Source organism: Grus americana, chromosome 15 (genome assembly GCF_028858705.1).
Source record: "Grus americana isolate bGruAme1 chromosome 15, bGruAme1.mat, whole genome shotgun sequence".
Lineage (NCBI taxonomy): Eukaryota > Metazoa > Chordata > Aves > Gruiformes > Gruidae > Grus > Grus americana.
The window spans coordinates 2,503,456-2,530,875 of record NC_072866.1 but is presented as its reverse complement, the minus strand read 5'-3'; the positions used below and the strand labels follow the sequence as shown (position 1 = coordinate 2,530,875).

At 41.3% G+C, this 27,420-nt stretch overlaps 1 protein-coding gene across 6 annotated transcripts in view; it reads right to left on the bottom strand.

Annotated features, from left to right (window-relative positions):
* Nucleotides 1-27,029, bottom strand: part of CREBBP (CREB binding protein) — a 97,465-nt gene extending 70,436 nt beyond the window's left edge. For 2 of the 6 annotated variants that reach the window (XM_054842510.1, XM_054842512.1), the window contains exons 1-2: nt 26,629-27,029; nt 12,031-12,743 (exon numbers count right to left, since the gene is read on the bottom strand). In XM_054842510.1, coding sequence (XP_054698485.1) covers nt 12,031-12,743; nt 26,629-26,713 — 798 coding nt within the window. In that variant the 5' untranslated portion in view covers nt 26,714-27,029. The remainder of the gene's footprint in view (nt 1-12,030; nt 12,744-26,628) is intronic. The other 4 variants (XM_054842513.1, XM_054842511.1, XM_054842509.1 and 1 more) reach the window with 4 other exon arrangements.
* Between the last annotated feature and the right edge of the window lie 391 nt (nt 27,030-27,420).

The following is a 27,420-nucleotide window of genomic DNA, read 5'->3' as shown; positions in this document are numbered from 1 at the left end:
ATCCACAATCCCCTATTACATCACCACTGTGTTAGGGACAGCTGTCTTCTCATCCTCTTTTTTTTTTTCTTTTAAAAGAGCAAGCTAGCATGAAATGGAAATTCTGCACTTCCCACTATGACCCACAGATCCCAGAAGTATCCTTTGGGTTCAGCGTGAAAGGAATGATTGGGTATACAGAAATGGTATACTGCTCCTGCCTCCAAGCTGTCACTACCGTCAGTCACTACAGGACAGATTCAGAACTTCCGTACTTGCTGCAGCCAAGCCATGCAATCCCATGCACTCTTCACTTCCCTCTTTCATGGCCCTCACCAAAACCAGTCACTTAATACTCCATTGTTGGACAAAGCCTTCAAAACCCTTGCCATCAAATTACTACACCTACTTCAAATCTGGGCTTTCAACGTGCAACTTAGTTAAAAAGCTCAGCATTTTGTTCCCCTTCTCCCTACCCATTGAAATATTTTGCTACCAAGAAGTGTGTTGCCTTGCTTGGCTTAAAAATTTTTAACTTTCTTCCTTTTGATCTCTCTTATCTTTGTCTTAATACAAGGAAATGGAGCCTTGAGGTGTCTCAGACATTCAGAAGTTATCAATTAAAGTATACAAAGTACTGTACTTTGTATTGTACTTAACCTACTACAAAGAGTAAATCTGCTCTAAGTAATGGAGGAACATCAGAAATTTGGACTAAGAGACAACTCAGCTCCTTTTAATACTGTTAGAAAACAACAGTGAAAGAGGACAGAACTGCTTTCAAAAGGCTTATTTCTGCTTTCCAGAGCAGTAACTCAACAAGTGACAAGAGCCCTACGTTTTGCCATCTGCACCGCTTCACCGCTGGTTCCCAGACGAGTTTAACACACACGAGTTCCAGAGCTACTGTGATCTGGCACCAACAACCTGGAGTTAATCCCTCCTTGGTCCCTGCGTGCTATCGCCACGACTTTGGTCGCTTTGCTTGCACGTGCAGTACGAAAGAGCAGCTTTCCAGGCAGACACACGCCGAGGACTTTGCACTTTGGACTCTTATCTCCCTCTGGTATGAAACACAAATCTCTAACATGAAGCAAGGTCCACCTAACCGATTAAGGCTCTCGGAGAAGTGTAAACGATAGGTCCATAAGGAATTTATGGTCATTTGTGAAGTGGAAAAGACAGGCTTTCTTTACTATGTTGGCATCATCTTGTATCTGTTTACTGACAAAAAAAAAAAAAGTAAGTCTCTACTAATTACTATTTCATCCTATAGTAACGTGTTCCAAAAGAAAGTCACCATGGTGCTTGGAATGCATATGCCAGAAGGACAGATGGAGAAGCAAGGAAAAGATTAATCATTTTATGGCAGAAAGCCAGTGGCGTTACCAAAAAAAAAAAAAGTGAATTTAGTTTCAGTGCAAGAATGGTGGCAATCCTATTATGTCAGCTGAGGTGAGAGTTCCTCACCTAAATCAACTGCAGATTTGGCAGTTTGACAAAAATACTAATTTAAAAATACTCACTGTTAAAGTCAGCGAGTAACAAGAATGCCTTAAAAAAAAAAGTAACATTTCAAGAATCAGTTTTGAGAATTAAATCCTGATCTGGCTAGCAGCATTCAGAGGAAACCTATCTTGTGCCGAAAGTCTCTGCTTTCCTACCTCTTCAAGCTAACTGCTATCTCAAAAGCCTACCACAACAGATTCAAGAAGCGTTTGGAGTGTCTTGCTCTCCAGTAGTAAACTAACTCCAAGAAAAATACTCAAATGACCAGGAATAATTGTAGTTTCCTTCATCCTTTATTAGAGGATGAAAGATTTGGTAAAGCTAGAAATAAAATTTTAGGAATCTCATTAAGAGGAAGCCAGGTGTTTTATTATCACTTGTAATAAGATTTGAAATTCTCTTCCAAGAATTTCACAGAGGTCAAAAGACAAATTTAAGTATTTCAAGGCAACAAAGCCAGCTGAAAAACATACAAAAGTTTCCGCATAATTACTGAAATACAAAAGACAGAATTTCGTGGGAAAAGGCTCTTTACAAATGACTGGATATACAGAGAACAAACTTTTAATAGATTTAACTATTAACCTTTTCCAGGAAAAAAAAAAATCATCACATGCCTAAAGAAAGAAAGTATCTCCAAAATTCTGCACAAGCCTGAGTGCAAATAAAACGGAATATACTATAGGAAGAAACAAAGTAATTTCTGCACTGAGTATCACTGTTGTACTTACCAATCAAAAATAAAGCTCAGAAGGCTTGCTTTGTAACAAGTGTAACCTCCGCAAATAACAACTTCAAAGCTCTAATGGATAATTAGCCATAATTGATCAATGTATTCCAATTGCTTCAAGAGCTTTTATGAGTGCCAAGCAGAAAAAGTGGCTTTCTTCAGATAAACAAGAACTATTCTTACTACACAAAACCAGAAAGTTAAGCAGAACCGCAAAATTAACCAAAGAGGTTTCAAAGGTTTGTTTTATCAAGAAAATCTAGTCTGGACACAGAGTAATACAACACCACTTAAAAAGAGGATTTTGAAAGACTGAAATTCAGTTAAGATACACCTCTACAGATACTTGGTTGTATATTCACAGGCCAAAATCTTCATGAGTTACTTCCAGAAAAAAGCATCAGTGTGTACTAAGATACATTTACAGTCACATCAAAACAGAATTTTGTAACACAGGATCTCAACTCAAATATCCCTGTCCTCCCCCAATTCCTATACTTCATCATCATCAAGCTAAATGCAGGTTTCTAAACCAACAGCAAATCTCGACACAAAGTCCATGCTTCTTCCTTTATTTTCTGAATCGTAGATCTTAGCCTTTCAAAACGTACCACAAAAGAATTCACAGATGTGTCTGCTGGCACCTCAGCCGTTCTGGAGTTCCTATAGTTGGCTGGAGACAGCCAAGTAAAAGGAGAGCACGTCATACTCCAAAAATTTAATATTATAAGGAATAAACTGTTTTGGAAAGAAAACCAGTAGCGCTATTTAAGAGATTCTTTCCCATTTAGCTCCCAGAATCCAGCCAAAGATACATTATCAGGCAGTCTGTGTGATATGATATTCTACAAAGGTGGGGAAAAGGCAACAGTAGCTCTGCGGAATAACAGCAACAGGAAAGGTGTCTGAAAAATATAATGAAAAGAGGTATTCTGTTTCTTTTCTTTACAGTACGTACTCTCCTTAACAGACACAAATCCTAAAGGAAAAGCAGACACACTGAAGGGAGAGACTGTTCTTCTAAAAGAAGTAATTATTCTATTTCAATCCACAACTAGGGAGGGAGGAAAGACAAATAGACAAAAAACAAATTTACACTACAGTTGACATTAAATACATTAAAATAAAAAAATCAATATAACTTACTCAAAACAAGCACTTAGCACAAATATCGTAGCCTGACATTAACAGTAACTAAGGAGAAACAGAACTATAAATAATTTACACTGTTGAACTCATTTTAAAATAACTTTCAGAGCCAAATACATTTTATTTTGAAACACCACACTGACTTCAAGTGCTACCTTGAAACCTCCAGTCTTTCTGTAGAAATATCCTCTCCTTGAAGATTTAACAGTAAGTGGAACAGAGGGAACAAACTAGGCCTGTACACACACGCTGCTCACTGAAAGAAAGCAGCCTGCACACAGTACTGTGCAGAAACGTGTTTGAACCCAAGACACCCAGTATCAGACCATTTCATGAGTGAAATCCCATCTTCAACTCCTGGTCTTCCAACATTTTTCTATTTCCAGGGTACAAATACCCTCCCATCGTAAAGGTTGTTATTTAATTTAATCAATTTGCCAAAAGTTTCAAAGGGCACTTTTTTTGGTTTGATTTTAAAAATCCCCTTTAAAAAAAAAAAAAAAGAATACCATAGTGCTAGGACAGCATTATGCTGCAGTGACTCTGAAAACACAAAACCTTTCTGCCTCAAAACAGCAGCATCTCTCAGAGACTGCTAAATAATCTATTTACTACTCTCTTCTAAAAGTCTATTTCATAGACGGGTCCTTTTGGCAAGGACGTTCCTGTATTTAGTGTGCTGTATTTTCATTATGATTCATTCTTAAAACAAAAGTACTACTGAATCCATTTTATGGCACAGTATGCTGCTTATACGCCAGACCTAAAGCAGCTTTGTACATATGCACACCAAAGGACATGACTATCACTTTGGGGCTTGAGCAGGTAGGTAGTTCTTGTGGCATCAGGAGTTCAAAAATCATCTAAGTCCTCATTCATCTAAATCTCATTTCTACAAACTATTTCTGGCCTTAAAATTAAAGCCAGTGCTTGGATTACATACAAACAGTTAAAACACAAAGAAGCTTGCTATGCCACTTCCTTCCCCAATCACAGCAATTTCTGGAGTAAATACTCTTTTCTGTAGTGGCAAGGAGGAGAAATAAGCAAGCGTCATTCATGGCCAATGGACAAAAGTTGCAGCAAACTCTCTATAGATGCCATGCACAAATGGACTTAGGCTTCCAAACATCAAACAGCAGGTATTTCCCCTGAACATTCACAAAAAGAAAGGAAAAAGCTATTATATTTTGCTATTACTTATACTCGGCCCCACAAAGTAAACTAGCAATTGTGTCACTAAGAATTAAGTTGGCTTTGTTGGGGTTTTTTTGACATGTGGGGGAAAAGTATGTATTGGAACAGCTTTTCTAGTTTAAAAATTAATCTTTTTTTTTTTTAATTAAAAAAAAATTAAAAATAGCCTGCCTGCTACAAAGTAGACTTGGGCATGCCCTGCATAGCCTCTTGTATTGAAACTTCAACCCCCCATGTGAGGGGATTTCAAATTTCCAAAGTGCAACTTCCAAACATAATGTTATTTTTTGTCTGACGGCAGAACATGTCCCATCTGTACTTTCACTTGTGGCAGCCACAGACGGAGAATCGCCTCCCCTCGCTCACTTCTCTGCTCCTGATCTGTTTCTTGGGTAGGTTGACAGAGTACATCATGCTATACATAGTTTTCAAAGCTTCCTATGCTGCCTTTTTTTCTAAGAAAACAGACCACCAGCATTTAGTTTTCAGACTATAATACCAGGTGTTCTGACACATTTCTGTATGTACTTCCAATTACAGGATTCTCAATATAATCACAACTCAAGTAAAAATATTAAGTTTATCTTTTAAGTACGGAGAAGTTTTGAGACCTGCTAAAAGGTCTCGTCATCAGAAATGCTCCTGTGCAATAGTATCTACATGCATGATCAGACTCTATTAGGAAAATTACTACAACAAAGACATTTCCTTCTGACTGAAGTAACCAGGCATTTTGTAACTTCTACACACCAACATTTAAGTTGGCAGGTTTTCCTCCCTCTCAACATCTGAGTAATTTTTTACCTGTTAAAACCCCCAAACTACGAACAGCAGCAGGAAGGTAGGTGAAAACAAGTCTAGAAGACTAGAAAGAAGTAATTTCAGTCACATCTGTTAGTAAGGACTTGGAAGTTGATTTTGTCATTTGAATAAACCTTCTGAACAGCACTGGAAATCATGCTTTTAATCTGTGGCTTCCAAAAGAACGGGTGGATCCATTAGGTTCACTTCCAAAACCTTCTTTCAGACACACTCCCTAGAAATAAACCCCATTCCAACAACAAAAACTCAAGAATTATGAGACTGTAACCACTATGATTTAGTGACAAAATCCTTAACCTTTGTGTTGTGTTACCCCAGTAGAAGATAATGGCACAATTTTACTCTGAAAAGATACCATAAACATTTCATTTTTGTCAGACGGACGATAAGCCAATGCAAGTTAACAGAGACAGGCTTTTTAACTGCTCGAGTTGGAAGCAGAAGGAGGGGAAACCAAGTTGTGGTTTGCCCCCATGAAGTTGCTTCTTGCAGCATTTATCCTGCAGCACGAGAGCCAAACTGAACCTAGGTACCTGCTCAAGCACAGGAACCAAGCGACTATCTCTTCAAAGATCTTCAGCGACATTGCACAACTGCAAATGAAATTTAACTCATGTACTAGAAATAGGAAACGACTCAATTTTCAAGTGCCAGGAGTAATAGTTGTGGTAAGTAAGCTTTTTAAGTCGCCAAATCTCTCCAGTGTATCAGAGTAAACTCATCTGTGGAGTACCACTTTCTGTGGTCATGTTTCAAAACAAAACTGTGTTAGATATTTTAATTTTACCACGAGTGAGTGAGTGAGTTTTGCTGTTATGTGTTTCTATATATTTATATCCTTCTTCTGTTTGTATTATTATAAAAGCACATATGTCTCTTCTCAGTAAAAATGCTGTTTTGGTGATAAAGTTGTTCAACAGAGAACCAAGTGACTATGGTCAAGTCTGTAACGTTATGAAGGGTCCCTTGAAACTGGGAAGCAGCATTATTTGGAATACAATTTGGACTGGCTACTTGTGTTTGCCAGAGGCATGGTCTGCTAGGAGACAGTCAGCTTGGCAGTCTCCTACGGACAGCTTAGATGATGAGAAGCAAATTAACTGCAAGTCATGTTAAAACAATTCAGGCGGATTCAGACAGATTGAGAGTCACCAAAGAAACAAACAGCACCAGCAGTTTGCTAAAACACACTGCAAAGGAATGAGAACATCTTCAGCTGACTTAATTCACAATCAGCAAGCGTATCTAAATCTGGTACTTAGCAATATCAGCTGGGTAATCTGCTTTTTCTCCTCATCACAAATTTTCCTTACTACAGATTCCTCAAAGACCAAGTTAAGTAACATAACTACGTATACAACTGATGTCTAGTGTCGGAATTCTTGCTCTTTAACGTAGTTCATTATCTTCTTAAATTTACTCAAGATTAATATCCAACATCAAACACCACGAAGTGAACAATCACAGGGAGCAAAACTGCAACTGTGCTTGTCAAAGGCATGTGTACTAAATATATAACCAGCCTAGAAACAGCAAATAACAGAATTTAGTTCTTTTATAGCTCAACAATAAATAATTAAAAAAAAGAGAGAGAACTGGTTATTCTCTTGGTAGACATAAAACTGTTTTCCTGTTTTCTGAAGTTCATATCTAGTAAGAGTTCCTCCTCCTCTTTGATCTGAAACTTCTCCTACTGCAACATGCACTGCCATGTGGCTGTTTTGACTAAAACAAAGTTGAAAACACATACTATTCAAATTCATTAGGCCAATACAGTTAAGAGAAGAGTTTGCCCTGAATTCACATGCAGAAATCCAGCCTATTAGGTCTATTTTTGCATAGTTAGTGATATTTTGAACCTGTAAGATTTTGGTGCCAATCCTACTACTGATACCAACTTCCAGTTACACACATAAAAGCACAAGTAAGGAAAACTCACCACTTGCACACAGCACTTTGAACTCTGTATCTGAACTCATTACTACCAGATCAACTCCTGAAATACTACAGTGGAAGACTGGCCAGCCAGATCAGCTTTTCCACCAGTTTCTCCCTGCCAGGCAGGTTCAAGCTTATGGCAATATAAGTGTTTTCCTTTAGAATTTTCAAAATAGGTAGAATGAGGTTACCTAAAATCTACAATCTTGAAAAGGCATTTTACAGAAAAGTTGTAATCCTCATAACTAGGTATGAAAATAAACAATCACTTTCTCCTGATCTTGTTATAGATTCAGATTAAGATCTGACCGAATAATTACATCCTTTTATTTGACATACAGAGCCCGGTAACATGTTTGATTAAACTGCACCTTTCAGAAGCAAAAATTAACCTTGAGGTAGGTTTACTAATCCTATAGAGAAATCCACTTTGAATGGAACCCCCAACAAGCCATAGTTTCACTGCAGCTTAAAAGCAATGGCTTCCGCAGAACATCAACCACACAACTCCAGAACTTTTTCCTTTAAGTTTCTGCTGGTGGGTATCAACTTATGCTTATTTGAGTGAAACAGCTCTGAAGTTACTGAAGAAAAGGTGATTCCTTTTACAGGATCGTACAAGGAGGCATTACACCTTGGAAACAGATGAAAAAGAAAACACTCAAGAGTCCTACTCATCTCAATGGGACTTTACTACTTCTTAAGGGAAAGAGCGAAAGTACCAATTAGGTGAATCACTGCCTGAAACTCTTAACAGAGTGCAAAAAGGAAGTTTGAGAACCATACAAAATAAATGGGAACTTCCTGAAATTTTCTTCTGATTTTCCACAAGCTTTGATAGCAGTATTAGGACAAGGGGAATGCATCGCAGCAAGAGACTACAGAACATCTAATCTACAGAAAACAACTTCAAGCTCTTGCCAGCCACAATGAACTACCTGAAGGCTTCATCTCCCTCCTTTGAAAAAGATGAACTCCCACAGCAACAGGAGAGTATTAGGCACAGAGCACACTTGCAGTGAAGTGCTCATTTCTTTGGAAGCAATAGACCATCTGCTACTGCTTTAAAGTGTTCGACAACCAATCACCTTAAGAAACAACTCTAATTTAAAAAGATTTTCTAGATGGTTTGAACACTTTTTCTGGACTTAATGGACTTTGCAAGAAAACGTGTTACCACACAAAAGGACAATTCTGCCACTACTGGAAATTACTGTAACAAGGTGGCCTGTTCCTCTACCCCCATCAAGTGACAATTGTTCAAAGAAGAATCCTTCTGCTCTTCTAAGCAGATTTCTTAAAGAACTTCAACCCAGTCAAACAAAACCTGTATTCATAGTGTTGTCCTGAAAACAGGGCCATAACGCCACAGTTACAATAAAAATTGTTACAGGAAAGGAGCATGGTAGTGAACAGAGAAGAGATACATACAGTAGCATAGAAGAGAGGTTTCCTCAGTGTTTCCCAGAAGATGTCAGAGAAGTCAAAATCACAAAGCAGGAGCTCTAAATAATTCTGAATACACAAATTGCACAGTCATGGCCAATGAAGAATTCAAATCCTTGCCATAGTAAGTTGTTGCATCTTTAATTCACAAAACCTTCTCAGGGACTACTCTACTCCCTGTTTCAAAAAAATATTCTAGGCTATTGAGAACATGCTATATACCTCCAAGAAAACAGAGCTATGACTTCAATAGCTATTCTTTAACTTGTATTGACAGGTTGCTTCTTCCAGAAGATCATATGAAATCTATGAAACACAAAGGTGTTCATGTCTCTATAGGCTGAAGAAGTATTTTGCTTTAATCCTTCCCTACCACTGGAAAAACATTTGCCTTGATGTCAGCACCTTATGGCCCTCTGACATGGAGAATCAGTCATTTTTCATTATCTTTTCTGTTGATTAGGGGTAAGGTTTATCCACCACCTTCGACTTACGCAAGCACATGCATCATGGTTTTGAGTTACCATGCTCATTTCTGGCATACTTTTCATTCTTTCAAGAGCTGCCTTAAAATGGAAAGTCCAACTCAAAATTAACCATTATTTGCTTATGATGGATGCTCCAGATGAAATGAATCCCAGTTATTTCTGAGAGCAGGTGAAGGGATCAGATTCTGGATTTTTATTTTCCTTCTTTTTCTCTTACTAGAAAGAATGCTTATAAAAACATACTACAAGTATGAAAAACAGAAAAAACAATGGACTTTCCTTGATTAGGTAGCTACTAAAAAAGGATTACAGCAAGACATCAAGGTCTTGCCCAACAAAACTGGTCCCAAAGCATGAAGGCTCACTAGTGCTAGACTTTGGAGCCATACCTGAATGAGGTTAATCAGAGATGCACATCACTTATTTTAAACATAATGAAAAAAATCTTGGTTTAGAAAGTTTTTAGCTCTTTTTTTTTTTCACGCATTTGTACTTCACACGTCTGTCTTTCCCTTAGACTATATTGCTACAGTCACCACTTGGAGGAATTTGCTTCCAGCTTTGATAGAGTTCTTCAAGCCTGATCGCAGCCACATTTTACGCCGTTTAGTCAAGTCAGGCACATTCACTATTAGGTAGATCAGCTGCCTCACCACTTTTATTGCTGCTCTTCAAATCTTTTAAGCTGTATACATTAAGTGGTAAACATCAGGGAACAGGAGGTGAAAAAACAAACTAACCCACATTCTCCTTCAGCAGAAATTTCAGTTTCAGAAGAACAAACTCACTGAAATGTTTCTTTACCTTTCTTAAAAGCTTTCATCACAACTGCAGCATTGGTAAGAGAAAAAGCTAACACACAATCATGGTTGATAACCCTAAGTAGGACAATAAACTGGGACTGGAGAGACTGAAAGAGGAAGCCAATCCTCAAATGCCTATTAAAGAGAATGGCAAAAATGGAGAATGCTTCCGCTTATCAGGAGAAAAATCAAGGAGCAAGTAATTTGCTCCAAAATTGAGCTCACTTGCTCTCTTACTAAGAGAAAATTAAGAAAGAAAAACTTTTTAAAAAACCAAACATGCAATGCTTTTAAGCTTTATCCTGTTCAACATGAGATAGAGCCCTGGAAAACACCAAATTTTCTATTTTTTCAAGTTGGCCAAGTTTTTTCACAGAAACACCATTTTATCACTTCTGGTCTGTGATGAAACAGTCCTGCCTTTTTGGTTTCTCCACAACAACTTTGTGTCTAAGGACTTCTGAAAGCCCTAATTTTGCTCTAATCTTTTGGAAATGCATCACTAGTGTTGAGCACAGCACTCTATACAAGGACTACCTAACGATTTGCATAACAGGAACAGTTCCGCTATTCTTTTGCAACATATTCCTTGTCCAAATTAACTTTTACTGTACTTCTTGAACATATGCTAACTGAGAAAGTCCAGGTCGCTTTCCTGAGCTGGCAAATCCCAGATATAACCATAAGTTTACAGAAGGAAGCCAGATAATTAGAATTTGTCACTCCTCCCACAGACTGCAAAGAAAAACAAATAAAAGATAGGCTGAACTTCTTTCTGTGCAGACCAATCCCCTCCACACAAATTTAGCTGATTCGGAGGCTGGAGACAGCTATATTCACTTTCACATGACCTTCACTCAGATCACAAGCATCTCTTCCTTAAGCAAAGGGATTCCCTTCACTGCAGAGAAAATGCTTTTTATATTTTTGCTTTCAAAAATTAAAATGAACTATACAGTACTCCACAATGTCATTAGCATTTCTTCAGAAAATATTATTTCTTCTGCCAGGCATTTTTTTTCCCATGATTACTAACACATCAATGAATTAACACTTACATGTTAATAAACTACAACAATAATGACTAGCAATGTACGAATAGCTAAAATAGCAGAGATTAAAATATATTTTTCTACAAATCAGAACAGGATGGGTTTGCCATCAAAATTTCAGGAAGGAACTGGACCAAAGCAACACAGACAAGAGATGACACACACTGCTATCCAACTGCAAGACATGAGGAGCAGCAATCGGAACACTTCCCTAAGCTCACACCTGGAAAATGAAGAACTAAAAAGCAAAGACTGTATCAAGCAGGGATCAGAGCAGTGCCCCAAGACAGAGGCAGATACTTCCTGGTGTCTATATTCCCTGGCCCAACCTACAATGGCCCCCAAATTAAGACTTCTTGCCCAGACACTGCCCTTCCCTTTCGCAGTTTGCATTAGCTTGGCAACCTATGTGAAATTTAATGTTTTCAGATCGGTTCCTCTATATTTGAAAAGCATTCACTGCACAGCTGTTGACAGTGGTCCTTGACAGAGAACCATTTGTACACCTCTCCCTTCAATCTACAAATATTTCTCTAACAGTTTTCACATTGCTTTAGAAGATATTGTTGTATGGCAGCTAAATTGAGAACCTGCACAGAAGTAATCACCTGCTTCCTTTTTTGCAGGATCACACTACTCTTTTCTAATTCACCCTGCTAAGACACTATCCCACTTTCAACTTCAAGGATGTGTTTTTTAACAAGTGCTTTCATTTCTGATTACATGAGAAATACCGTTTCAATTATCTTGCTTTCATGATATCACTGGTGACTGAAATAGATAACTACCAACTCAGGAAAGTGCATTCTTTAGTTCCGTTCCAGAAAAGAATCTACTACATTTTCTAAACATCTGCATGGAGAAAAAAAAAACCCCAAAGTGCAATAAATAGAATATATTAAATTATATGTACATACTTTAGTCATTGCTCCTGTCTGTGCTGTGTTCAGTCCGGTGTGACCAGCCATCTGTGGAGATACTTGGGTTAAAGTCTCTGCCAGCACACTGCCTGCATTCCCCTGCATGGCAGGGGCAGAATATTGCATTCCTGCTCCCCTTCCTCTTCCAGCTGCCCCGAGAGATCCATTCATTACCTGCCCTTGTCCTTGTTGAGGCTGATTCATTAAACTGTGACCAGAATTACTGTTGAGAAGGCTCTGGTGTGTCTGACTGAAATTAGTATTCATACATATCCCAGGTCCAGTCTGTGATGTTGCAGGGCTGCTCGTGACCATCCCCACTTGTTTTTGTGCTTGCGAGTTCAGAGTTTGTGATGCAGGTGTGGTAGGTCCAGAGGTGCTGGCTGCTTGCTTTGCCAGGCCCGAAGCAGAAGAGTCTCCCTGGTTTAAAGGGCTCTTACCCATAGCACCCAGATTACCGATATTAGCACTGTTCGGCTGCCCTTGAACTTGACTACCAACTCCCTGCTGGACAGGGCTATTCGAGTTCACATTTCCAATTCCTGGGTTTAAGGAAGAGCCGCTGCCTCCCCTTAGAAGTTCGGAAAGTTGTTTGTGTTTGGAAGCTGCATCTGGAACAAGGTTCCCACTGCTGTTTAAAAGGCCCAACTCGCCATTGGGGATCAGCTCATCAGGAAGATCATTTTCCAAGTCAAACAAAGATCCAAAATCTACAAGTTAAAACAGAAACATAGGTGAGAAAAACATGACAAACAAGTAACTAAAACATTAATCTATGCTACTTTGTACTAGTCTTTAACAATGACATGCATTAAGGTATATCTTTACCCAAGACTCAATATTGCCAGCAAGCAAGCCAGGGTCCCCATGGCATGAACTCCAGAGTCTTTCAGAAAGCACAGTCGGTACATACTGTGCACGTACAACCATACAGGTAGAGCACTGGCCAAGAAGTCTTTTTTTTTTTGCAAGACTTTTAACAAAACATTGTACCAAGCTTAAGAGAGTAAGGTGGCACAAATGTAATGATCTAACGTAAGTCCTAAATTTCTCTTGTTTTGGCTAAAAGAAGGCAGCAGAAATATCAAGAGATTTGCCCCTCCACCCCCCCCATCGATTTACTCTCCAAAAAAAGCAATTACAGCACCTTCTCCAACCTCCTATGTAATCCCAAGCCACTGCATTTCACCCAGCAATCCTACCTCAACCTTGCAATTTATGTTTGCACATGGCCGAAGACCATCTTCCAGCCAGGCTTCAAAGCTTGATCAAAAGACAACAACTACTTCTTTGGTAGTTCGGTCTCAGTCTCACATATAAACGTGTTCAATATCAGTTTCTTAGTCATTGCTTTGAATCATGATCCACTACCTCAGAAGATCCCGAAAGGCACTCAGCCATTTCTCCTCGTAATGCCTCTTGAATCAAGTCACTTCTTGATTCTTGAACGGCTCAAATAATTCAAAATACTCTCTAAGTGCCCAGCCCTCATTTATCATTCCCAATATTGACAGAGGTAATCCACACGCTCTCCAGATGAGCAAAATAAATCAATCAAATCTTCATTAAGCCTCTTGAAGGAACTGCTCTGCCTGGAACATCCAGACTGATAAGAAGTGTTAGGGTTGGTTTTTTTTTTTTTTTTTAAAAAGGAGCAACTCAAGTTCACTAAAGTATTTTATTGCACATCATAAGCAGTGTCTGTGTAACAATGTTATTTTGGTATGTAACTAAAAATAGAAAGTTACTTGACTGTATATAGGTACTTCCATGTGAAAATAAGTTACATATTTGAAGACGTAAGGACAAGTGCATACAGCAGAACTTATAAACATGTAAGCAGACTAGCCTCAATTCATCAGCGTAGCTGTTCAAACACGCAGCACATAGCAGAAAAGTTTTCCAGTCCAAGGACATGATCTAAACCAACCACTTTTTACTGTACTGTAACAGAAATGTGTGAAAACTTTATTTTGCCCCCCGCCAAAGCCAACCCTGAAAAACCCTAGTCTCTCACTGTGAGCAACAGACAAACCAAATTTTTTCCAGGTTAGCGCAAACAAAAGTTCTTTTCTAAAGAAGGGCATCCCAGAAGCTTCATTATTTTAAAGTTTAATTCACTCTTCAACCACAAAAAGTTGGTGCAAGACTCAGGTTGCAAAAGCAGCATAACATCATCCAGCAAGTGACAGCCTGGACCACACTGACTGCATCAAAAAGAAAAAACAAAACCCAAACACTTAACCCGTATCACAAAGCTAGGATGCATTCCCAACACATTTCGGGATGTTTAAACACAATGCATTTCATCAGCATTTGAATTTTCCATTCAACCTAACAAGAAAAATGAATAAAACTTTTTAGATGTGTTGCAATGACCAGTGAATTACATAAACAGTCACAGTAAACATGCACAAAAATGTTACATTCTGCCTGTTTTGAGGCACTCTCAGCAGCACGTCCCTGAGCAGCCTACATCTTGCCTTTATTACCTACTGAAGCCACTAAGCTCCGAAGAATTCTTCTAGTCTTGCACCACGCTGGCCGTGACAGAACACGCTACAGCTCAGGAACAGACCTCACCTTCCCTTTCCAGTGGGGAAGTAACAAACTCACTTTTTCATTAGCTAGGTTCATTAAAGTATTTTTAATTTCCCTCTTACTTGCTGTCTTTCCCTTTGGTTGTTTAGTTCACCTTTTTGGCTTGTCTTTTACAGAAATTCCTGGTGTACCTTCAACTACATCCCTTCTGGCAATCGCTTCACCTCTCCTTCTCTTTCCCACAAAGCCACTTGATGCTATGCTGCAATCTGCGTCTCTTCCCATGTACTTTGCTTCTACCTTCCTTCTTCCAAAATGCCACTATTTTTAACCTTCCACCCATCTTTAACCCCCCTCTGATGAAAATCCCATCACCTGTTTTCGGCACCAAGCCCCGTTCGGCCAGAAGTGACTCCCCAGGTCCCTGCAGTGGCAGCCCCTCTCCCTGTGCCGGCTCTGCCATGGCCGGCAGCGGCTGCAGCCTGGAGCACAAACCGAAGCTATCCGCCGGCATGTCACCAAGGGTGGTGACACAGGGTCCGTGGCTGAGGCTTCGCCTTTGTTAAACTGCTCTCGTCACCCCGCCTCACTGGGAAGTTCAAAGTTTACAGCGCTTGTTCAGACAACTTTTGTAAATCTCACAAACGGTGTCTTTTTCCAAGCTTCTGCACTCAAATTGTTCATATTCCATGAACAAAAGATATATATTTCTGCGCGTGCACATGCAGGGCCAGGGCCAGAGGAGAAGTGACAGAATGTAGAGGAGGAAAATGTTGCTGTGGCTTAAAAAAACCAAGAGTAGGGTTTTTTCAGTTGTATTTCGAAATGGGATGCTGGAGTGTAAGTGCTCGATTTTTTTTGTTTGGCTGGCTGGACTCTCAGCAGTCTTGCCAGAGCCAAGGACTGGAAATGTTTTTGCAGTTTACAAAAAGAGTGAAGAAAGCGTTTGGGAATACTGCCTCTTAAAACCTAAAATAATCCACCACTCTTAAGCTCCTGTAAGAAGGCTATATGTTAAGGTTAGGCATGGAAACTTTACGGCTCTGCCAGCAGGAAAATAAAAAGCAGGTAAACAGCTTAGCACAGTGGCTGTGTAAAAATTCACCGAGTATTCAAATGTTCAGGCAATGATTAATCTTCCTGCTTTTATATTTTAATCAGAGTCATGTACGTTAAAAACATCAATACAAGACACATTTTACAACAGTTATAAAATACAACAGAAAACAAAAGTCTACTTGAGCACGTCTGCAACAAATCCATAAAGATAAGAGATTGTCTGGGCAGTTATAAAATTTATAAATATATTTATACACATATAAAAATCTGCCACAATGAGAACATGTCCCATTTGCCAAAGCAACCTCACCCCCTACAATCCTCATGAAAAGGACATAACTGATCCCATACTTAATGCTTCAACTACTTCTCAAAGTCGATGGCAGCTACCAAGAGTCTAAAAATCAAGAGATGCCTTTGCCTTTACATACAGTTATCTGAAGTGATGCTCAAAACCCACCTGCACTGCGGAGTCCCACTCCAATTACCAAGCTTTGTACCTGCTCCGTCTCTCAAACCCGCTGCTCACCTAGCACGCAGCAGAACAGAAGCAGCGGTCTTTGTTTTACAAGAGGATAGATTCCCAAACTCATAAGGCACACGCGTCTCATTTCAGCGCTCAGGAAGCAGTAGAGCTGACTAAGGCTGTGGAGACCCACCTTGTGGCGTCTCCTCTCATCTCTAACACAGCACTTCTGATCCCAAACGTCACGCCTTTTATTACCTCTGTTACATAAAACCAAATGGCCTCTTAACAGGAGAAAGCCAAAAGACAGACATAACGTGTCTTTCAGAAGGGATGGAGAAGCACTAGGCAACTACAACACCCCCGCTCTTTCCAAAGGGCTCCTTTTCCAATTTGAGAATTTTGCGTTCTTTGAGCATCTATTTTCACACATAGAAGATAACCACACTTGAGACACACTCTCTCCTAATTTCAGTTTTATGAGCTTAAATGTCACAGTTTTCTGCCTTCCTGGACAACACTTTCAGCAACCGGAATAAAAAAAGATGTTCTGTTTCCTTCCAAGCCTTCTCAGAAGAAAAAAACAAAACAAAACAAAAACCAAAACAACAAAAAACCCAACCAAAAACTTGTGCTGCGTTCTCAGGCACAACTTGTTCATCTGTATGACTACTTGCAACTGTTGTCAGGAGACCCTTTCTTAATATACATATTCAATCAATTAACTTGTTTCAATGTCACCATTTTTTTTTCCCTTTAGCTGAGCCTGGAGAGGTGACAAACATTCTAAGGTATTTCTTTATGTGATTTATTATCTCAAACATATCACACAGCAAGCAGGAGGAGAACTATCAAATTCAGTTTCATTTTTTACGGCATAATCTCCACTTGAAACATGATTGGGAGGTTTCCCATCACAAACTTTGCCCATCCATGGAACAGACACTGAAGTCACACCGCAGTCCCAGTACACAAGCAGTATTTTCACCGTGCCTTTCTTTCATGCCAACATAGCTGTTACATTTCAGTGAGCCCAATTTTGTTTTGTAAGGCTTCTTTCAATCATGCCAGACCCCAGCAGACAAAGCCTCAACAGTTCAGAGCTCCAGCCATTTCCTAAAATTCAATGTCAGGTAACTCAACTCAATAGCCATACTGTTTGGTGCAGTCAGCAATTACCACATCCATTCCAACCTCCTCTCGAGGTTTGAGGATTCTATAATTTATTGTTTCATAAAAGACAATTAGCACATTTAATGTTTTAGAGCAATTAAACAACATGTTCACCGGAAAAAAAATTCCAGTAAGGAAACTTTACATTAGCATCTTAACCTAAGGAGACACACAGAAAGATTGCAAATTGATGTGGATCTGACCTTGACTTTCAGAGGAAGAGCGTAACTTTTTCGAAACATGATTTTTAACAACCAGGTTGAGAAAGACAACGATGAGACCCTAAAGGCTGGGTGGAGGAGGGTGAGGGGGAAATGAGAGATCCAACGGCAGGCATCTGGATGAGTCCCAACAAGTTGTGGCTTGCATAATAAGAGATTTGGATATTTAAATAAATTTCTTTATGCCTGATCTTTTGAACTACTTGCATTTGGGATGAGAAAGAAATACAGTCTGGTTTGCTCATTCCTAAGTCAGTAGACTGGTCAAAACTTAACAGAAACAAGCCTCGCCTTTAGGCATTCTAGGCACTTGCCTCTAGGAAACTCATTAGACTAATTATCACAGTGCTCTTGCTTACAGACTCACAGTTACTCAGGTTGGAAGGGACATCAGGAGGTCTGTAACGCATCCCCTCAGCCTCTTCCACAGGGCAAGTGCTCCAGCCCCCAACCTCCTTGGTAGCCCTTCACTAAATTCACTCTGGCTCCTCTGTGAGGCTGACCCATCTGCAGTCACCTGTATTGTCCTTTTAGCCTGTCTGGAAAACGAGTGTAACACTTGCCTTCTCTTGCTTTCCTGTGGCTGGGATTTTAGGGATAGGGAGATTGAGAAGGAGGCACTCATTCTGCCACACCTCCTTTGCAACTTCTCTTCTGGCAAAGCTCGACTCTCCCTGAGACGAATACCATTCAGGGTACAGACAGGCAACTAAGCAGTGACACAGTTCCTAAAATCAACTAAATTAGATCCATTTTGTGCATCTCAGTAACCAAAAGGGACACTATCAGCTTAGAATCTAGTTAATCTTAAGTAACTTCAAGCTCCTAAGATCTCCCTCAATCCATTTTTGTAACACTTCGGCAACTAAGTGACTTTTCAAAACTGAAGCTCATTACACAGAGCAAACAAACAGAGAAGCTAATGAAAAAGAATCAGTTCTCTTCTAACCTCTACTGCAATACTACCAGTATTCAGTTTTAAAAATGCTCCCAACACCAGCCCAAACACCAGACATGCAAGTCAGGACAGGGAAAATGCATGCATCTATATCCTCTATACCACAACTAGTGTGTATGGTAACAACAACTACCTGATATAGGAAAGACCAACTGTTCTGCACCAGGCTTCTTTCTCACCTCTCTGAAAAGAAAATGGTAAAACAGAGATCCTTCCTTGATTACACCAAGTCTAGTTCTTAGCCTCTCTTTCCACTTGCACGTCGTGTATCACAATGTCATACCTTCAAGTTTCTCTCTACTGTACTTATTCAAATTGTCTCTGCCATCTCTTTTGCTGTTATCATAATGAAAACACAATCTGTGTTGGAGGGCCAAAAAACCTTAAGATACTAGCTTCTTTCAGGAATAATCCTTGTTTTCAGATCTACTTCTACTACCCTTCCATTAAAAAAAAAATAAATTTTTTAAAAAAATCACAAATTACTTGAATGTTCCACTATTAAAACCAAAGCAGTATGTAAGGGCATATTAAATGCACCTGGTACCAAAGTTAATATACAGAAACAAATATAGAAAATGCATTCAGGTAAGAAGCTAGTCTCTTATCTCTTCCCAGATGCCAAAGGGGAATAAAACCAAAATAACCCCCAAAACACGTGGCAGAAGCAATACAACAAGAGTGCTCGCTCTGGTCTGTTCTTGGAAGCACCAGATGCCATCGATGGATTGACTCTGCTTTCCTCTCATCCTACAGAGACTCTCTATAACCGTTCTTCCTCTTAATTGTTTCCCAAGTTGTCTTCGCTATTTTGACACTATTTCTGTGTCCGCTCTCGTGAGTAACTTTAAATCCTACCCAGCAGCATCAACAACAGGGACATGACTATTGTCACATTGCATGTGGCCATCAGGCTATGCACGCTTACTGACCAAAAAGCTTCAGTAATTTTCTTTGCTCTGAGAGCAGAAACCCGGACAGAAGAGAAGGCAAACAATCTGCGTAAGGACTGGGAGACCACCGCACTGGTAACCTCAGCTTCCCATTCGCAAGATCATCTTGATGCAGATTAAATATTTTAGGGTCGTTGGAGCACATTAACAGAAGCAAGATCTCCTCCTCATCCTATCACAAATGCATACATCTTTTCCATTGCCCTATTTTAACAGCCGACAAAACATTTAAGTTCAGGACGACCCTTTAAAAAGGAATCATCTGAGAATCCAGTAATTAATTGCGGGCACTTGCTTAAGGCAGCATGAAATGCACAGTCTGTACCAAAACAGAGTGTCAGCATGTGAATGCTTTCAGTTAGCTCACACAACTGACAGATCCACTGCTTCACGTTAAGGCTGTGCCACCCTCACTGCACATCTGGAAAAAAAAAATAAATCAGCAGGTAACGTACAAAGACATGAATTATCTTGACAAACAAACTTTGACTGAGACGTTCTCTGGTCATAGATGACTTATTAAATACGTAGGTCAACACAAGATGGTTCCGATTTTAAATTGTTCAGTCCTCCAACCTCCCCACAACGACTGGTAGCATCGGTGGCGAGAAATCCACGCTCAGTATTGCCTTCTAGGTCAAGCTGCTTCAAACGCTCCCTTCAGCTACACAAGTCCTTCTCTGAAAGTTCCCACCTTTATGCACCGTCTGTAACAGAAGCACAGAACTGGCCTACTCTGCGAAGACTAAAATAGCAATGATTAATGTGTACTTGAAGTAACATTATGAAACACACAACAAAAAAAGTGTAACACAAGATTACTAGGAAACTGGCACGTTGTGTGTCTCCTTTATGACGTATAATAGCTGCAAAAAGTGAGTTTCTATTCTCTTTGTTTTAATGCCACTTTTTCCTCCCCGTTTCTGATGCCAAATTATAAGGGAAGGGTCATTTGCTCAGCAACTCAAATTCAACTGTGCAAGAACACACAACACAAAATACACTAAACACATGTAAGGAAGTGATGGCAGACATGCACTTCACATTAATGATTTTTATATATTTCATTCTAAAAAAAGCTTCCAACCGTAACTGACTGAATACAGAAAAAACAATGCCCTAACAAATCTATTTTACTTTAAAGCATTAATTTCAGTGAGATGAGGCTCTTCTGAATCACTCTCATTAATACTTTCCCTTAAAGGAGTTTATGAACCTTAGGAAAAATCTTCACAGCTACTACAAAACAGATTTACATTCAGTACTTATTGAATTCAAGTCTCTTAGTAATTTCCACATTTCTTTGCTCCATTAGATGAAACTACACAGGAGATGACACAGAAGCTACGTCATCAACAACACCCACTAAAACAGCTATCAAAGTAATGGCAAGCAGTAAAGTTGGGCAGAGCTTGTGCTCTTCAGGTGCGACACACACGGACAGGGGTTGGAATTAATATTCCGCTTTCCTTCTCATTGTGCAAGAGCCGGCCCTGATGTCTGACTCAGAGACGTCCAACAGCAGCAATGAAATGTCTACCTGTGAGATTGGGAGGCACATCACCCAGAAAGAGCAACTCATTCTGACAACGCCGCCTTCCTGAGGAAGTTCCCACAGCAGTAAGGATTACCCTCAGAGAAGCAGGAGATTAGCTGACAGACTTAGATATGCATAAATAAAAAAATATATACACACAAAGTTACTGCAAATCAAAGATACTGTATTTATCCAATGTTCTGAATAAGATCCTTATTTCTCAATGGTGGTGAATAAGAGAAGAGGAAAGGCGAGATGAAGCAAAGCTTTTGAAGAGCGTACATGAAGAGATTTAGATTCTGAGTTATGATTGCGAATTACCAGTGATAATAGAAGTTTCAGTTTTCTTTTGATTCACACTATGGATCTGCACAATACTTGATAGTATTTGTTGAGACATCTCTATTAAAGAGAGTTTTCCAAATAAAAGGTTTAGGTTCTCTCTCTTAGACATCTGAGAATACAGATGGAAAACATAACATATGTTAAAAGAAAGATTTACAAAGCAAAAATTCTTGAAAGTGTAAACCAAATTAGGATGGAAGTGTCAGATTTCTAAGCTATCCCACATGCTTTTTCGTTGTATGAGAACAAACCCCAGAATTTTTCAAATCCTGTTTTTCAACTACCCCCTCCACCCTGATTTCACATTAACCTGCAGTATTTTGCTAAGAGAGTGAGATTTTTGTTCACCATCTTCTCTATTAGCAGGTAATAACACAGAGAAAAAATCTCTAATAATAAAATAAAAATAAACACCAAGAATAGGTGGATTTTTTTAATGTCGAGTTGCAGATAGAACAGCGAAACGCAGCATGTTGCTGTAGAAATAATTAATGGCACTGGACTATGGCTCCAAGGAACGTTCAGCCAGAACAGAAAGTGAATAATCTGCAACAGAAAACTGGGAATCATTTCACAAGCTATCAAGAGATCTCTGGGGTACAACAAAGGCTGACCCCCCTGAGCACAGCCTTTATTCCTGCCTACTGTAGGCAGGGCTTCTCCAGGAGCTCCGTGCCACAGCGCAAGACAGCATTTACTGCGTTAATTTTAAGTCACGGGGGGGGGGGGGAGGAATCAATTTGATAAAATTCTTAATACTTTAAGTGATTACATATATGCTTGGATTTCAAAAAAGGAAGGGGAACAACTGTAGGGCTGTGGACTGTCACATAAAATCAGCTAGGCTCTAAATAATTGAGCCAATTTCTAATCTTAAAAATCGCCTGTCCCAGATTACAAGTGCAAGCATAAAGTGATGCAGGTCAGTCACTTAAGGTGCAAAAAAAAAAAAAATTCAGCTTGTATCAAATTTAACACAGCTCAACATAAACATTTTTGCTTGGCATCATCCTATCCCATCCACCACCCCCATCATTACACGTATATGCTAAGTCTTAAGAAACAATATAGCCATGAAATATCACACCGCATTTTTTCCCATCCCAGCTAGTCATGGTGCAAGTACCACAAAACAAAGGACGTTCCGGTGAAATAATTACAACTACAAACACTCCTTCGCCTGCTCCTTTCCAGAAGAAGCATTTCTTCCCCCAATTTTCTGCTTACAAATCCATGTATGTTCACTTAATGGAATTACCCTCTTTCCTATTCCAGGAAGAGACGAAGAAAGTGTGTGTATAAAAGTGATTCTTACTGTCACAGCGCACAAATGACACCAAAGTTTTGCACACATATAAAACAAGAGCAGACCGATTAAACAGGCTGCCATGAAACTTTTCAACTACGCAGGAATGAACCCTTCCAAAACATACATACTAATGCTTTCACACGCACAAAGAAAGTCTGGTTTTACATCACCGAGACATCAGTCCATCTGAAGTCTCAACTACGTATGTGAACATAAACTTAGAAAGCCTTGCTGTCCCTCCTTAAGCTGCTTTGTTTTAAAGGTAGTCCACGTCTTTTAAAACGAAAAACTAAATACACCAAAATACACCTATCTGGTTTTTGGCAGGAGAGTAAGATCAAATCAGCCTCAATATCAACACAAACTCCCTTCTGCAAAGCTCTGTAGCTCGCTGGGAGTTAGCCAGAGATCTACTGATCTCGGCACGCACAAAGGCACGTGCAACAAGGCCAGTCTTTCCCCAATTTTAAAATACGGGCGCTGCGATGCTAACACGCTGGGCCATAAAGAGAACATGAACTACTAGAGATTTCAGTCTGCAGCTTTTGCAGCAGCAGCCGCCGTACTGCCTAATCTGTTTACGATCTGAAGTTGTGGAGAAAAAACCAATGCAACAGCCACACACATGACAAAGTACGAGGTGAAAACGCGGCTCTAATGGACTTCCGAAGCTGCTCATCTCACCTTCTTTCCAACTTCACCTACTTTAGGAATTCATTAATTCATAGCGCCATTAAGGACACCCTCTGCTTTGGCCCAAATTATGATCTGTCGTTTCTGGAACTAGCATAGCACAGCAGAAGGCTGCAGGGTATGTAACAAATGCAGAGAGAGGCATTTCTTGCAATGCAACACAGACCACCACCAAGCTACCTGTAGAACCACAGTGAAGGGGCACCTGAAGAACCCAGCTTTGCTGCTGCTCCATTCAAGCACGTTTTTCACAATCTGCGCGCAGAGTTTGGACCTACAGCAACTCAAGAACGCTGCCAGTTCACTGTACATTCAGCCAAAGGACCAATGCCAGCAACGCGCAAAGTAATCACGACACTCGACATTAAAATAACACGCTGCCATAACCAAAGTCACTGTAATTCTACTTTTTGTACGAGTCCCTTGTTTATTCTGTAGCACACTAGATAAGAATGCCTCACAACAATTACAGAGGAGACAAATGCTGAGGTATGAAAAATACTGTGTATCTAAAAGCGGTAATTAGACAAAAGCACTACTCCTACCTGGCTAGATGAGGAAAAATCTTTCCTGTGGACATTCTACCATAGGAGTCAGCTTGTTCAATACTGCACAGCAATGGCAAACTAAGTGAATAGCCACAAGTCTTAAACTTTCCTTATTGAGCAACAGGGCGACGGCAAAATGGGATGGACTATTGTGAACTTAATGATGGTCACAGTACACTTACTGTTCTGTTATCCTTTCACCTCTACTCCCTTCTCTGAGACCACACATTTGACTTAGCCAACAAAGTTTAACAGGAAAGGTTGTATCTTCAAGATATAAGCAGACCGATTTCAATTGCACAAACTTTGCTCCGGTAAGCTGAGGAGCTATTTTTATAAGAAAGATTAAAGGCAGCTAAAATTTACCCTGACAAAAGGAGTTGCTTAACATCACCGCATCAAAGCATAAAGTGAAATATAAACAAGGACAAGCAGTTGCTTTCTGCCAAACATTCAGGCCTGCCATCAGGCCCTTCACCATTGCACTGCTACGCTCAGTTACAAGCGTTTGCAGGCTCAGAGCCTGGCTGTTCAGCAACAGAACCGCACAGCCGGGCTTAACGCGATGTCTTTTAAAGCACGTCCCTCTCGCACAAGCCACAGCATCAAACAGCGCGTGTTTCTGACTGCAATTACAATTCAGTTATCCAATACACAACTTACTGCTCGTTCAGGGCACAAGCCTCAAACCAATTGACCCAAGCACCCCCGGTCACAAAGGCAACTTTGCCAGGTTGCAACATAACTTTTTCATTTATGCCTCAGTGCAAGAGAGCAGCCTGGTTTAGGTTCAAGAGGAGGTATTTGATAGCAATCACTACTCAATCACAATACAACTATCAAATCAATCCCTACAAATACAACTATTTGTATTGCCTACTACAACGTACAGAAACGTTCAGCAATCTTTCAACAAGCAGCATTAGCTGCTGGCAACAAACCTAAAGAGGTGCTTTTTTTTTTTTTTGAAAAAGCATTTCTAAGTGCACAAACATTACCTGCACTGTCAAGCAGAGAGGTATTTTTGCCTGAAGAACACCGGGATGACGACAGAACACTACGGACACACTCCTACTTATTCAAAATACAACCTGGAGTTTGCCGTCCCAGGTGACCAAGGGCCGTGCAAAACTTTATGCAGATACTGGAGTTTACATATCTAGCACTGCACAGAGCTCACCGAGACACATTAGAACTTGCTGAACAGGACGTAATTATGACTGAAGCATTCCAGAACAGACCAAGTGAACTTCAAAAAAGAAAGGAAAAAAAAAAAAAGACACCGCTTCAAACATCTTTCACTGGCTACCAGTAGAGCCTACAATGTCTAGGTGAAGAATTAAAGAAAAACTCTGCTTTCCCTGAGTTACTATGGTGCCTTTTGTAGCAACCTGCACATCAGCCCTCCACACGGTATTCTGTCGCTTCCACAAAAGGGATTAACATAGTTCAATCACAAGACCTCACCTAGATATCCTCTGCCAATTCTTACTCTCAATACAGTTTCTTTTTGGCATGACTCCTTTCTTTGTAGGTTGAGAAAAAGATTCCACAAGAAAAACAAACCAAAAGGACTGAAGTATCTGTAAGCTATTGCCAAATACAGATTAAGCAAACTGAAAAAACCCACAGAATTTATCAGCTCAATTATAGTAATAATTTTTTCAGTCTATAGAAAGGCAGCAGGCACAGCATGATTAACTTATCACTGTCCCTTCAACAAGATTCATTAATCTCTGAAAACAGAAATGCGAGTCTAACACACTTCTTATCCCTGTAAAAACCACTGTTTCAGTGATTAAAACAGCTGGAACACTGAAGGACGTCAATACACGCACACTTGCTCTTATGCACACACGTGCGTATTTACAAAGGGCACGCGCTTGCGGGAAATGAAAAATTTTGATGCGTTTTATTACCTACAACCCCATTACAACTGAAAAAAAAAAAAAAGCACGCTGAAGACACTACGCGACACACTACGCGACACGCAGGCGAGTGGCAGCGACTGCCAGCCTGCTGGGCATTTCATCACGCAGTCAACCCCACAACTTAAAATTATTATCTGCAAATTACGCGGTTTTTAAGGAAAAATGTTCGGAACGGGTTGAGCCAAGCGCTTTAAGCCAGGGTCACAGGTGTGTGTGGGGGAATGGATAGAAAAAGCAAAATATTAATATGCTATTAGGGAGTTTTTATTCGGTAGCGTGTTGCACGCAGGGGCACATGCGAGAAGCTGCCTGCGTAGGGCTTTTAGTTATGGGTGATATATGGATTTTAAGAAGTAGAGATAGAAACCCCAACCTCCCCCGTCCAGAAGCAGGGTGGTCGGGGTTTCTGCAGGCTGGGTTTTCCTCCTTCCCCCTCACCTGGGCACCCCCCACCCCACCCCAACATCCGAGGCGGATCCCTCCATCCCTTCCCCATTAAAACCGTGATCGATGATGGAGGAAAAGGAAAAATTCAACTCAAAAGGCTTTTAGCCCCCGTCTCTTCCAACCGCTATTTATAGCCGGGACGGTACTTGGTTTACGGGTCCCGCCCGGTAACTTCGACCGGAGAAGGCCCAACCGCTCCGAGAGGGATCTTCCCCCCCGCCCTTACCCGGCGCCTCGCCAGGCCGGTTCCCACCCCCGCCGGGAACCGAGGCAGGGCGGGCGGTTCCCCCCCCCCCCAACTCCCCTTCCCTCCGGCGGGCGGTCGGGCCCAACCGCCGGCCGGAGGGAAGGGGAGTGTGGGGGGGGAACCGCCAGTGAGGCCCGCCCGCCCCCGCACCGCCCCGCAGGCCTTACCTGTGCTATCGCTGGCGGAGAAGCCCGGCGAGTTGAGCTTGGCTCGCTTAGGGTTGGGCGGCCCGTCGAGTAAGTTCTCCGCCATGGTAGCCGGCTGGGCCGTCCGAGGAGATGCCGCCGAGCCGGTAATCGTTAAAGACTGGGAATTCCGAGGTGTGCGTGTGGGGCGGTTGAAGGTTTCTCTCTCTCTCTCCGTTCCTCCAAACGGGAACCCACCGTCGAACAACAGCGCCGCTCAGTGCCCGACCGGCGGCGGCCCCCGTTCCCCCATACCCGGGCCGGGCCGCCGCCGCCGCAGCAGGCCGCAGGGGAGGAGGGTTCGGGGCGGGGTGGGGAAGAGCCCAGCGCCCCCTCCCTGCCGGTCTCGCTCCTCCCGGCCTCTTCCCCCCGCCCGGCCGCCGCCGCCGAGGAGGTGCCCGGATGGCGGCTCAGTCAGTCACTCGGGGAGCATAGCGCCCCCCCCCCCCAAACCACCACACACACGGTCCCCTCCACCTCGCCCCGTCCCCTCCCCTCCGCGCCGGGGGGTTCGCCCCGGCCCCGCGGCGGCCCCCGCCCGCCGCCCCCGCCCGCGGCCGAACCGCGGCCGAGGTAGGGGAGGGAGGGGGGGGGGAGGGAGAGAAGGAAGGGGAAGAAGAGGAGGGAGGAGGGAAAAAAAATTTAAAAAACCACAAAAAATCGGAAAAAAACCGAAAACACCCAAAAAACGCCCCAAAACAATGAGCGCGGCGCGGCGGCGGCCGCGGTTCCCGGTCCCGGCGGCGGCGGTCGGTTGGCTCCGGCCGGTTCTGC